The following is a 14,800-nucleotide window of genomic DNA, read 5'->3' on the forward strand; positions in this document are numbered from 1 at the left end:
CCATCTAGCGGTGAAATTGTATATGACCACCCAGTGAATATTAGTTTCTGTTCCTTTCAATTTCGAGGGCGTTTTAACTCCTACGGTGGCCGTATTATTCCAAGATTAACATGGCTTCCAGTTCGACTTCGTCCAATTGCGCCTTTAAAACTATCACCTGTGATCCGTCGCAGCACAGATTTATGTTACAAGGTAACCATTTTGCACCATTGACGTGAGGAAAAGTAATGCAAGTTATACTAGAGGTCGTTCTGGCGTTATGCACAACCATGCTATTGTTAGACAAGCAACTATAAAACTTTGAATTTACACAAATAGGCTGAATTACCCGTCGAGAAGAAAGCAGAAGACTTCGGCGTCCGTTTTAAAATCTTTGCTCCTCATGAGCTCTTTCCATCTGGGAAAAGTTACTCCAGTATTGACTTTGGTCTTGCTGATTTGCCTGTCGTGTTGACGTTTTAATTCTCTCTTTCGCTTCCTTGGCGACTCTGCGACATGTCCTCGAGAATAGGCGTGATCCTCCATCAGCAATCTTTCAAATCTGCCGGCAGTCGTGAGTAATCTCCCTCTCGCATTCGTCTCTGAGTCACTGAGTGTAAAACGCGAAAGGCGAAGCTTGAATTTACAGGTATGTCCCTCTTTGGCTAATGTAGTTTCAAGATGGAGGGGCAACATGGCGACCGGCATTCGAACCCCTCACCCGTATGTACTTTCAATGGCAGATTATAAACTTACGAGAATACTTTATTACTTGAAAGAAGTAAATATACATTAATGAGCACATATATTTTTGAAAGAACTAAGTGTTTTTTGCTAAGAATCAACAAAAAAAAAATTACACAGTGTAGCTTTAATGTGATAAAAAAATATATATTTAAAAAATATATATTAAAAATTAAAAAAAATTAAAAATATGATAATTTGCATGCGAGTGACACGACCCCCATCCTAAAATAGAAAATTCGCTTTTTTGTGTTTTTATTGAACTCCTACTGTATATGTAAAAAGACCCAATACTGTAAAAAAATAAAACACATTATACATGTGTAAACTATTTAGTTTTTCTATTAGCCTACGTTACATTACAGCGTTTCTTTACTCACTGCAAATTTGCAGATGTACGATTTATATATTTTGTACATGCATTTATTTTTAATTAAAAAAACATTTTAATCAAATATATAAATGTATTATCTACTTAAATCATACTTCATTTAATTTATGCAGTTAAATTTGTATCTATTTCCTAAGTTCAATCAATCTTTTTTCATTATTTTACCATTGATTTTATTTATTTGTTTTTCATTATTTTTTTTCAGTTGTATTTATATAGTTATTATTGTTTTGTTTAGATGAAATTTAAATTATTTATTTTAATCAAATGTATTCACTTTTATTGGTTTAAATCAAATATATACAAATAGGCCTAATTATTTTTTTTAATAATTTTACCCATTTAGATCATGTTTTTATTTGTTTTAATTATTTGTTTAAAACAAGTTTTATTTATTTTAATCTAATATAATCATTATCTATTCCTATTTTATTATCTATTTTACTTAATTTTATTTATTTATTTTAATTAATGTTTTTTTTATTTAAAAAAAAAACATTTTTTTTTTAGGTGTTAGATTAATCTTATTTTTATTTATTTCAAACTTATTTTTCTACACTGCTTTTTCTCTGAACCTGTCCCCAGCCTCAGTTTGAATACCCCTGCTATAGATTGTTATGAATATAAAATTTTTGAAATATGATAACCTGAACAAAGACTGAAATAATTGTTACGTGTGAGAGCACAAACATATTAATATAAACTGACCCAGTTTCGGCATCACCAACCAGTTCACCCAAAGTAAAGTATAAAGTATATGTATAAGCGTTTCATACTTCACGTAAAGAGCATGCTTGATATTAAAATTGTTAAATATGCACAATAATACTGTTAATGAGTGATCACCTTTAAACAAGCAAATTATGAAAAAACAAAAGGTACATTTTAATTAGATGTCATTTAATACAGAAATTGCCAGCTATGACATCATGACTAGTGTAGTTTAACAAAAGAACAAGAACAAAAAAAGTATTAAATGTAATTTAGACCACAGCATGTTTCTGCAGACTCATAAAATAATAGAAATGACACTGAAGTAAAAACATTAAAGACACCGCTGGACATTTTGGAGGACAATTTACACACAGAAACCAGAAGTTACTCTTGTGTCAAGTTCAAACTCTCTTAACTTACTAGTTAGGGTTAGGTGTGTGGTAAGGGTTAGGGTGACTAAGGTAAGTTTGGGTTAGGATAAGGTATGTTAGGTAAAGTCTGCGTTATGAAACACGAGCAGAAGTGTGCGTTTATCGGCTGATATCATGATGGAGATGTGATTATAACTCACCACGCTGCTGTGACGTCAGATCCTCTGCGCTGTGAGGGGGAATCCGCAGCACTCTCGTCTTCAGCTCTTTACACATGATGACACTCTTAAAGGGCTTGTTTCGTGTAAAAGATGAAGTGTTTAAAAGTGTGCTGGTCGTGCGAATAAACCTGAAGAACAGCATAAACAGCTGCGCTCAATGACGAGCATGCTTTCACACAACCGGAAATCGCGGCTGACAGCACTTCAAAATAAGAGTCCCGTTGACGCAACCCCTTTGACCTGAAATATTTAATTAAAGTCCCCCTGTAGTCAATAATTGTACCCCTTAACCCTCTGATTATCTTCTTTTGGGCCGACACTCGTTGTCTTTGGGTCTCCAGAGACCCCAGAAAATAACATGTAATTTTGAAACAGAATAACAGTTTTTTTTTGTTTTTTTTTTAACAAATGTAATTTTACTCTGTTTATTAATGTTTTTACTCTACATTTGTGCAGTATTTATGCTTTATTTTAAAGTTATATAAATAAATAAATAAAAAAAAAAATTTTTTTTTTTAAATAGGTTTTTATACAAAAACAGCTTTTTATGTAAAATTCTCTTTATAAAAGATGGATAATTGTACATGGTTTAGTGTAACATTTTTTCCCATATTTTGGAAAATGTAGTTTTAAAAGTAAAAAATTATCATTTTAGCCACTGAATGAAATTTAGAAATCTGGGTCTTTTATAAAATGAATTTTACATAAAAAGCTGTTTTTGTATAAAAACCTATTTAAAAAAAAAAAATATATATATATTTATATAAATTTAAAATATATCATAAATCCTCCAAAACTGCACAAATGTGGAGTAAAAACATTAATAAACAGAGTAAATTTACATTTGTTAATAAAAAAAAAACTATTATTCTGTTACAAAATTACATGTTATTGTCTGGGGTCCCTGGAGACCCCAAAGACAACGAGTGTGACTACTTTTTTCACGCTAACATAAAAACAGATAAAATAAAAATAAAAAAATCTATAAAGGGTTGAGAGTCGTACAAAGTTTCATGCCATCTGGACAAAGAGAATTTTTTTTTTTAATTCAGCAAAAGTTATTTGCGGGTTAAAAGGACCCCGAAGAAAACCAGAGGGTTAAAGGGATGGTTCGGAGTAAAATCAACCTAGGGTCCTTTGCACCATGACCTCGGACCAAACCCCCCCAGAAGCCTTTATTCCCTTGGTCGAACATTATTAAAGTTAGAGCTTATTCAGAGATATCAGCCGGATGGTTTAGTGCAGGCGCTAATGGATCCAAAGATTTATCTCGTAAATTACCCCACTAATAATGCCCAGAATGGCATCAAACTTCTACAGTAGTTCAAATAGGTTCTGTAGTCATAAAACAAGGCATTGGAAAGTTTGTAAGTACATCAGGAGTTTACTTAAACTGCACTTGCCTGACGGCTCATGCTAGCGCTAACCCGGACGTCGAGGTCACTTCACTGAGTTGAGAAAAGCACGTAAAAGTCCTGCAGAAAGCGATCATGAGGATGTAGTGTAACGACGCCCAGCTCCAGGAACGCACTCATATTTTGTTGGTAGTACCAGTTTATAACAATTATTAGTTAACACTAAGTTATCAACACTTCGGAAAAAATAATAAATTGTTGTTAGTTTTGTTCACATTATCATGTTAATTATAATCAAATGCATATTGTTTGATTGACCACACTATTATCATTGATATTTGTTTGAGAGGGGCACTTTTGATTAATTCTGAAAAAGGTGCTCGAGCACCAAAATCTTTTTGTAGGAGACTTTGAGCTTTGTAAGTTTGCAGATCTTATACATGCAAAAACAGCAGCATAACACACTAAAGAAGAAAACATGAAAACACATCATATGACCCCTTTAATACATTAATACAAATGTAATGCAACTATTAATAAAAACATGATGTATAAACTCAAGCTTCCACTGTTTTATAAAAGTGAGCTTGAACTGTTTTTCTTCTCATAATTATGAAAAATGAATATTTCATCAGTCTTTGTCTCCCTCTGCTGGTACAACACAAACACAGAGATATTCAGGCTCTTTATTTACTCTGTGACAAAACTCAGAGCTTTTTGAGTTATTGTGCGTTTATACACATAAAATGATTAATCTATGAATGAGAAACTATAATTTGCTGTGAAATAAAAGGTGTTTCACTGCCGCCTCATCAGGTCTGTCAGAGGATCGCTGAGATCTACATGAAGTCTTAATTTATAACAGTGAAGTCACTGTATCTTCAGTCTCTGTTGCTTCTGTTGACTGTGAGTCTCTGTAGTGGATCCTTATTCACCATCACAAGATCATCACAAGATCAGACTGTCATCTATAACTAAAATAAAACACACACACAGTCACATATGCAGTATGAGATATTACATCTGTCACATCTTTTCATAAGAAAACTAACTAGATAATCTATATAGTCAGGTCCGAATCTTCAAGATTGTGTAACCCTGTAGGCATTTTTGAGGAAAAGTTGTTATACCACATTTTTAGAAAGGTCAATGTCTCCTGAATAAGGATCCACCGTATAACATTGAAATAAGGGTCCCATTTTCTTGTAATTGTTATTGAAACAATAGGTGCATTATTCACAGCCGAAACACTACAGGTGGATAGGGTAAAATTTTTACGTTATAGATATCACCATAAAACCTTTCCAGTTTTTCACTTACATAAAGATAGACATTTTTTGTATTACAAGTTTTCTGAAATGTCATGTTTACATATGCAAATGAGGCATACCAGTATATATATATAATTCGAGGGGCAGGCATACCAGTACGCGGTTCTCCCTTTCGGGCTAGCCCTGTCTCCTCGCGTCTTCACGAAGGTTGTCAAGGCAGCCCTTGTTCCTCTCGACGACTGGCTGATCCTAGCTCACTCTAGAGACAAGGTTTGCGAACACAGGGACCTAGTGCTCCGGCACCTAGCTTGTCTGGGCCTTCGGGTCAACTGGGAGAAGAGCAAACTCTGCTCCGTGCAGAGGATCTCTTTTCTCGGTATGGAAATCGACTCGGTCGCCATGTGCGCGCAGCTTACGAGCGAGCGCGCGCAGTCACTGCTAACTTGCCTTAGTCAGTTCGAGGGCAAGAGTGCGGTTCCACTGAAACTATTTCAGAGGCTCCTGGGGCATATGGCATCTGCAGCCGCAGTAACGTCGCTCGGTTTGCTTCATATGAGACCGCTTCGCGATCAAGTCCCGAGATGAGCATGGCAACACGGCACGCTCCGAGTCCCAGTGACATCGACCTGCCGTCAGACCTTCACCCCGTGGACGAACCTCAGTTTTCTATGGGCTGGAGTGCCCATAGAACGAGTTTCCTGGCATGTTGTTGTATCAACAGATGCCTCCACAATGGGTTGGGGCGCCATGTGCAATGGACATGCTGCTGCGGGCTCCTGGACAAGACCCCAGCGCCTTTGGCATGTCAATTGCCTCGAGTTGCAGGCTGTATGTCTCTCCCTGCACCACTTCTGTGCGTTGCTCAGGGGTCAGCACGTATTAGTCCGATCAGACAATACCGCCACAGTAGCGTACATCAACCGACAAGGTGGTCTGCGCTCCCGTCATATGTCGCAACTCGCCCGCCACCTCCTCATATGGAGTCAGAAGCATCTGAGGTCGCTTCGAGCCATTTATATCCCGGGAGACCTGAACCGTGCAGCCGATCTGTCTCGGTTTCGGCCTCTCGCTGGAGAATGGAGACTCCATCCCCAGTCGGTTCAGCTGATTTGGGATCAGTTCGGGGAAGCACAGGTAGATCTGTTTGCCTCCCACGACTCGTCCCACTGCGACCTGTTTTATTCTCTGACCGAGGGCACGCTCGGCACGGATGCACTGGCGCACAGCTGTCCACGGGGCCTCTGCAAGTATGCGTTTCCCCCAGTGAGCCTTCTTGCGCAGACTTTGCGCAAGATCAGGGAGGACGAGGAGCAGGTAATTTTGGTTGCCCCGTATTGGCACAACCGCACCTGGTTCCAAGAACTAGTACTCCTCGCGACAGCACCTCCCTGGCCAATTCCTCTGAGAAAGAACCTGCTTTCTCAGGGACGGGGCACCCTATGGCACCCTCGTCCCGATCTTTGAAATCTCCATGTGTGGTTCTTGGACGGGACGAGGCAGGTTTGAGTACCCTACCACCAGCGGTGGTGGCTACCATCACTTCCGCTAGAGCATCATCCACGAGACATGCCTATGCGTTGAAGTGGAACCTCTTCGTCAACTGGTGTTCTTCTAAACTTCAAGAACCCACGAAAGGCCCGATCAGTGTTGTGCTTTCCTTCCTGCAAGAAGGGTTGGAGCGAAGGCTGTCTCCCTCCACCCTGAAAGTGTATGGTGCCGCCATTGCCACACATCATGATGCAGTTGATGGTAAGTCCATTGGAAAGCACGACCTGATCATCAGTTTCCTGAGAGGAGCGAGGAGACTGAATCCTCCTAGCCCTCCTCTCGTTCCCTCTTGGGACCTCTCAGTGGTTTTAACTGCTCTGCAGAGTGCTCCCTTTGAGCCTCTGCAATCAGTGGATCTTAAGTTCCTGTCAATGAAGACAGTGCTCCTGGTTGCATTGGCCTCCATCAAGAGGGTAGGGGACCTGCAGGCATTTTCGGTTGACGAAGCGTGCCTGGAATTTGTCCGGCTAACTCTTACGTGATCCTGAGACCCCGGCCTGGATATGTGCCCAAGGTTCCCACCACACCCTTTCGAGACCAGGTGGTGAACCTGCAAGTGCTGCCCTCGGAGGAGGCAGACCCAGCCTTGGCACTGCTCTGTCCAGTACGCACCCTCCATGCTTACGTAGACAGAACGCAGTGTTTCAGGACTTCAGACCAGCTCTTTGTCTGTCATGGTGGGAAGCTGAAGGGAAAGGCTCTCTCCAAGCAAAGGTTGTCTCACTGGATAGTGGACACCATTGCTTTGGCTTACCAGCAGCAAGGTCGACCATGCCCCCTTGGTGTGACGGCCCACTCCACCCGGAGTGTGGCATCCTCTTGGGCTCTAGCGCATGGCGCCTCGCTAACAGACATCTGTAGAGCTGCAGGCTGGGCGACACCTAACACGGCCTCTGGGCGACCCCCACGTGTGTAGTCCACTGTAAGCCTCTCTGAGCATGTGTCTTTCCCTCGGCAAGCCACCATGCCACCCCTGGGTTTGAAATATTCCACCTGCGGCTGGACACCCCAGTGATTCTCAATATGCAGCCCCCTGGGGTCATGTGTATTCCAAGTTCCCCCCTTTGGGCTGGGCATAATTGCATATTTCCACTGATATATGCTTCCCAGTGTACCTTGGTACCTTGGCATAATTCCAGCAGCCATTGAAAACTGTCCCTTTCATGTTAATGTTGTTTTTTCATTGTTTACATGTTTAAATATTCTGAGAATGCATAGTTTAGTTATAATGTTTAATGTTTAAACTGCAATAAATGCATTAAAACGTTTTTTTTTTTTTTTTGGCAGCCATTTTGTTTTTATTGTTTATGCCAAAACAGTGATGTTTACAACTTGTTATATGGCAGAAATGGATTCAGCACCTAAAAATCATATAGAAACAACACTTGAAGTACTTTTCCTCAAAAATGCCTACTGCATCTTATCCAGGGCTATTTATCTATTTTGGGACTCGACTAATATTGATCATATCGCTTCTATCTGATGCTCAAAGTACAAAACCAGCAGAAATGATCATTACACTCACTACACATTTAATATCAGTTAATAACAACCCAAATCTCAGATTATCACACACATAAGGCGTCTTTACACAGAAAGCAAATCTGAAGCGGCATAAAATCACAAAATGTGCATTTACACAGAATGTTTATTGCTTCTCTGACGCCGAGAACATAAATGCATTTACACAGGAATTAAAATCACGAGAAATAATACTTTGAACATTATTTTAATACTACAGTTTTAACAAAGTGTTATAAAATGAATTTAAAAGTAATTAAATAGTAAACAAAGAAATAAAACTCGAGATAAATAAAAATACATAATTTTAGATTTCCTCTGTGTGATATAGCGATCTCACGCTCTGATGTGTGTCATAATTCTGTGGGACTGATAGCTATTTTCTGTTTCTTAATGCTTAAATGCTACAAATATATTATGAATTATTACACCGGGTCGATCACAGCAGGATTTTTATTTTTTTCAAAGAGCCAGAAAGAAGAATTCTGCTGTCGTTAGCGTTTCAGGCAGGTCGTGTGTGGGTGAAATATCGTCCTCAAGAAGATGATTTATGGAATATAATATCACACAGTGATGCTGAATAAGCATTTAGCGTATCTGAGAGAAATGTAGCGGCGCGTTGATCTGCCAGTCTCTTCAAAGGAAGATTACAAACGGCGAAAGCCAGTTGATTACACGCGTCGACGACTCTGTTATTTTGGTGGTTTGCTTCACGATGTGAGAACAGGACACTTTTACTTTATTGTCCCTTGTTGCCTGACATTTTTTTAATTTGGCTAAAACAATATGGAGCTAGGCCGATATGTTTAGTCTTCCGCTTCTTGATTCTCGCGCCGCGCGTTTGGTTGTCATGACAATGACGTAGTTTAGAGCGGCACAAGATCGCGTTCATTTACACTGAACAAAACAATATCAGAGTCATCTTTAATACTAGGGGCTGAGGGGGGTCAGACCCGGCATATTTTAAGTCTGCTTTCATGTGGCATTGTGTCTTTACACAGAACTTTGAGCAGACACAGAGCCGCTTTAGAGCAGCCTTAACTCGGCTGTGTAAAGATGCCTATAAAACTCATTATCTGATGATCTCAGACAAAATATGCACACACACACACACACACACACACACACACACACACACACACACACACAGAGTTACTGAACCTGGTACAATTTACTTATATTTCTAGTGAGTAAATCAGCCATTTGAACTTCAAATGAAAATATGATGATGAAAGTCGTTAAAAACTATTCTTACAATAGTGTCTTCAGTTTATAATGTCGATCATCCTTCAGATTCTTCAGCAGCTTCACTCCTGAGTCTCCTAGTTTATTCCCAGACAGACCCAGTTCTCTCAGGTGTGAGGGGTTTGATCTCAGAGCTGAAGCCAGAGCAGCACAACCTTCATCTGTCACACCACACTTATACAACCTGTAGAGAACAATGACACACATTAAGCCTATATCCAGAGATAAACATGACCATAATGAATATAATGCTGTCAATATTAAATATATACAAATACTCATTAGTTCACATTGTGAAAATACATCAGTTAAGATTAGGGGATTGATTATAGAGTTTATTGTTCTTACAGAGATTATTATTTCTATGGAAAGTCCCCATAAAACATGGAAACCAAACGTGTGTGAATGTGCTTTAATGCTTAGTGTATTTGTAAACATTTTAAAGAATGTGTGTCTGTGTGTGTGTGTGTGTGTGTGTGTGTGTGTGTGTGTGTGTGTGTGTGTGTGTGTGTGTGTGCTTAATGTACAGTGAGGAAAATAAGTATTTGAACACCCTGCTATGTTGCAAGTTCTCCCACTTGGAAATCATGGAGGGGTCTGAAATTGTCGTCGTAGGTGCATGTCCACTGTGAGAGACATAATCTAAAAAAAAAAAATCCAGAAATCACAATATATGATTTTTTAACCATTTATTTGTATGATACAGCTGCAAATAAGTATTTGAACACCTGAGAAAATCAATGTTAATATTTGGTACAGTAGCCTTTGTTTGCAATTACAGAGGTCAAACGTTTCCTGTAGTTTTTCACCAGGTTTGCACACACTGCAGGAGGGATTTTGGCCCACTCCTCCACACAGATCTTCTCTAGATCAGTCAGGTTTCTGGGCTGTCGCTGAGAAACACGGAGTTTGAGCTCCCTCCAAAGATTCTCTATTGGGTTTAGGTCTGGAGACTGGCTAGGCCACGCCAGAACCTTGATATGCTTCTTACAGAGCCACTCCTTGGTTATCCTGGCTGTGTGCTTCGGGTCATTGTCATGTTGGAAGACCCAGCCTCGACCCATCTTCAATGCTCTAACTGAGGGAAGGAGGTTGTTCCCCAAAATCTCGCAATACATGGCCCCGGTCATCTTCTCCTTAATACAGTGCAGTCGCCCTGTCCCATGTGCAGAAAAACACCCCCAAAGCATGATGCTACCACCCCCATGCTTCACAGTAGGGATGGTGTTCTTGGGATGGTACTCATCATTCTTCTTCCTCCAAACACGTTTAGTGGAATTATGACCAAAAAGTTCTATTTTGGTCTCATCTGACCACATGACTTTCTCCCATGACTCCTCTGGATCATCCAAATGGTCATTGGCAACTTAAGACGGGCCTTGACATGTGCTGGTTTAAGCAGAGGAACCTTCCGTGCCATGCATGATTTCAAACCATGACGTCTTAGTGTATTACCAACAGTAACCTTGGAAACGGTGGTCCCAGCTCTTTTCAGGTCATTGACCAGCTCTTCCTGTGTAGTTCTGGGCTGATTTCTCACCTTTCTTAGGATCATTGAGACCCCACGAGGTGAGATCTTGCATGGAGCCCCAGTCCGAGGGAGATTGACAGTCACGTTTAGCTTCTTCCATTTTCTAATGATTGCTCCAACAGTGGACCATTTTTCACCAAGCTGCTTGGCAATTTCCCCATAGCCCTTTCCAGCCTTGTGGAGGTGTACAATTTTGTCTCTAGTGTCTTTGGACAGCTCTTTGGTCTTGGCCATGTTAGTAGTTGGATTCTTACTGATTGTATGGGGTGGACAGGTGTCTTTATGCAGCTAACGACCTCAAACAGGTGCATCTAATTTAGGATAATAAATGGAGTGGAGGTGGACATTTTAAAGGCAGACTAACAGGTCTTTGAGGGTCAGAATTCTAGCTGATAGACAGGTGTTCAAATACTTATTTGCAGCTGTATCATACAAATAAATAGTTAAAAAAATCATACATTGTGATTTCTGGATTTATTTTTTTCCGATGATGTCTCTCACAGTGGACATGCACCTACGATGACAATTTCAGACCCCTCCATGATTTCCAAGTGGGAGAACTTGCAAAATAGCAGGGTGTTCAAATACTTATTTTCCTCACTGTATCTGTAAACATTTTAAGGAACGTTTGTGTGTGTGTGTGTGTGTGTGTGTGTGTGCGTGTGTGTGTGTGTGTGTATGTGTGTGCTTAATGTATTTGTAAACATTTTAAGGAACGTGTGCGTGTGTGTGTGTGTGTGTTAGCAGGGGAGGATTAGGATTCTAACGACTTTAGTTCTTTATTGTCTCTTATTGAATATTCTCATTCTCCACTATGGTTTTGATAGCAGCCGCTCTTTCTGCATGTTCTGCAAACGCGTCAGTCGTTGCCTTGGTAACGCGGCGGTTTACTGATGATATGAGATGTAAATAGCGACCGCGTTATGGAGAATGATCAGCTATTGCTTTTAATTTTATTATTGCTTTGTTTACTTCACTAAAAGAGCGCTTAACCAGCTACAGAGAAACTGGCAGCCAGACAACAGACAAGTGACCAATCCTGGAGACTTTACTTCCCGGACTCTACCAGCACGGTCCGGCTGAGGATTCATTACCATTATAAGAACCGTTCGGCCCCACGGTGGAAAAGCAGCGATTGTGGAGGCGTTCATGTGCGTTCAACTCGTAAATACAATCTTTACGAGATGACATGAACGCACCATATGAGTGTTGAGTGTCGTAATATCCATTTCAAGTGGACGTGTGGAAGAGACGTGAGACTGAAAGCACTGAAAGCCCTCGCGCTGCTCATATGCTGAGAGAGAGATAAGACAGTAGAGCTGCACGATTCATCTTTAAAATACTGTGATCTCCATTCAAACACACACACGATCTTCTTCAAATTCATCTGTCTATTAAACCTTTGACAATCATATCGCAACATTATAAATCTGTGTTGGCGCTGCCGCTGACCCAGAGAGAGTTGTCATGAAACAGCTTCACAAAAGGTCTTTAAAACCTCATAATAGTGTAATTATTTCTGTGATACAATAGTTCAAATTATCATAGAAGTACTGGGATAAAAGATTAAAGTTCAGATATAAACACTGATGTCTACGGTAGCGATCAAAATAGAGTAAATCAGCCTTTGATAGAAACTTGCTGCTTAAACTAACACATTTATCGATTACATTGTTTCACCACTAGGTGGCGACGAGTGACTGTTAAAAAATGTATTTGTAATTGAATTATTTATTCAAGAGAATGTAGAACTGTATGATGCTTCTGAAATAAAACTCAGAAAGATGTGATGAATTGAATTTGTAAATATGACTCATCTTATACATCATGTACAGTCTGTATAAGTGTATGATTTAACTTTTACCCATAGTCTAGTGTAAAAAAGAAAGAAATACATTGCAATATCGAATCGCAATATTGTAGAAACGCAATTCTTAAAAATTGCAGTACATATCGTATCCCCCAAGAATCATGATAGAGTGTGTGTGTGTGTGTGTGTGTGTGTGTGTGTGTGTGTGAGTGAGTGAGTGTGTGTGTGCGCCAGGGTTTCCGTTGTCCGGTAATTGCCGGACATTGGCCGAAAAAAAAATGAAATGTCCGACAAAATTAAATCTCTCCGGTCAAATTGTCCGATTAAAATTGCCTAATAATCCCGCCCACCTAACACAATCTGAATTTGAGAATAATCCTAAAATGTATAAAGCAAAAATACACCGACCTTTGGCTATGTTATAAAGGAACAGGCTCTACCGTTTAAAAGTTAAATTAAACAACATCGCATGCTGCATTTCAAATAAAGCGCACGCCTAAAACGGCTGTAATATAGACCTAAACAACGAATGAATGAGTGAGACGTTTCAAATATGGCCAGGCCCAGGCAGACTAGCCTTAAAAGCTTTTTTCAGAGGCCAGACGCGACGGACGATGGTGCATCTGGAACGCCTGAAGCCTCAGATGTCCAGACAGCTCCACCACCACCGGAGAAAAAGCCGAAGTGTAGGGCGTATCGGTCGGAATGGAGTGACAAGTTCCCATGGCTAAGATGTGAGGCAGTTGATGGTAACAAAAAAAATTTCTGTTCGCACTGCGAAAGGCAGGACGACGCAACGGATTCACAAGAGGGTCGAATAATTTGAGAATGTCTGCTCTCATTGAACAGTCAGAGCAATGACCATGTTGCGGCGCTCAATTTAATTTGTTTGTTTCAGTTCATTTGACAAGGAGTCATTTCACGGTGTCCAATTTAAATGTTACCAGCTAAAATGAGACATACTGAGAGTGTATAATTAAGTTCGCTTGAGTAAAAACAATAGGCTACTATTCAGATATTTTATGTGAGGAAGGGGGATTGGTTTGTTTAACTATGAATGTGAAACCATAGTAAAAACAATTGCCGTTGATTGACACCAATCGGACGTTCATGTTTTTTTCCGTCTATTTGAAAGTTAGGCTAATAAACATGTTGCATTCTATACGGCCTGATTATGTCATTTTTTCAGTTACATAGCCTGCCTCCAGTTTTCCTCAACTTGACTAATTAAGAGGCGATATTTGACTGGCATATCATAAAAATGTCCGGAAAACGAAACCTCTGCCTAGTGGAAACTCTGGTGTGCGCGTGTGTGTGTGTGTGTGTGTGTGTGTGTGTGTGTGTGTGTGTGTGTGTGTGTGTGTATGTATGTGTGTGTGAGAGAGAGAGAGAGAGAGAGAGAGAGAGAGAGAGAGAGAGAGAGAGAGAGAGAGAGAGAGAGAGAGAGAGAGTGTGTGTGTGTACACAAAATGTAACTTAATGACATTTTCTTATTTTCCGTGACCTAATCTAAAGTGAGAACTATTTATGGTTAATACGCTGTTAACAAAGCATTATCTGACTCTTTACAGAAGAGCTAATTAAACAATAATACTTGGTTAATTACAGTGAACAAAGATTTCACTATTTGTATATAGTCTCTTAATACTGGATATTAACTACAGCTTATATAACTATACTAATAGTTTTAAATGATTTATAAGCGCTGTGTTACTGTATACTTGTGATAAAGTGTTGCCATTATTTCAAACCGGTCGCATTAAGTGTAATTGTTCCTTTTGTATGTGATGGAGTGATTCTTCTTTTTCAAAAATAACACAAAATAAACAAAGTAAAGATGAATTTGACTGATAGCATTATAATTTTTTTTTTCAATATTTCCATAGATATGGTGATATATTGTTATCGTGTGTTATTTTGGCCATGATAATCATGTAGTGATAAATCTGATATGGTGACAGCCCTGGTTCAGGTGAAACACACACCACTTCCCTCTTTTCAGCTGCACACACACATTTTGAGGCAATTCTCACACTTTTACAAGGGTCTGTTTGCACAAGCATTACAAGGCAAGTTGATTTACAGCAAACATTTGTAGT

At 39.7% G+C, this 14,800-nt stretch overlaps 2 protein-coding genes across 4 annotated transcripts in view; both read right to left on the reverse strand.

Annotated features, from left to right (window-relative positions):
- Positions 1-2,662, reverse strand: part of yrdc (yrdC N(6)-threonylcarbamoyltransferase domain containing) — a 30,802-nt gene extending 28,140 nt beyond the window's left edge. The window contains exon 1 of one of the 2 annotated variants that reach the window (XR_014624967.1): positions 2,400-2,626. Coding sequence is in view for 1 of the 2 variants with exons in the window: in XM_084385002.1 (XP_084241128.1) it covers positions 2,400-2,562 (163 nt within the window). In the remaining variant the exon portion in view is untranslated. Of the gene's footprint in view, positions 1-2,399 lie in introns of both variants that reach the window. The other variant, XM_084385002.1, reaches the window with a different exon arrangement.
- A 592-nt stretch (positions 2,663-3,254) lies between these two features.
- Positions 3,255-14,800, reverse strand: part of LOC311307006 (NACHT, LRR and PYD domains-containing protein 3-like) — a 50,053-nt gene continuing 38,507 nt past the window's right edge. For both annotated transcript variants that reach the window (XM_084435689.1, XM_084435690.1), the window contains 2 exons: positions 9,371-9,544; positions 3,255-4,749 (listed from right to left, as the gene is read on the reverse strand). In XM_084435689.1, the coding sequence (XP_084291815.1) occupies positions 4,740-4,749; positions 9,371-9,544 (184 nt within the window). In that variant the 3' untranslated portion in view covers positions 3,255-4,739. The remainder of the gene's footprint in view (positions 4,750-9,370; positions 9,545-14,800) is intronic.

This window comes from Rutilus rutilus (genome assembly GCF_951802725.1).
Source record: "Rutilus rutilus genome assembly, chromosome: 17".
NCBI lineage: Eukaryota > Metazoa > Chordata > Actinopteri > Cypriniformes > Leuciscidae > Rutilus > Rutilus rutilus.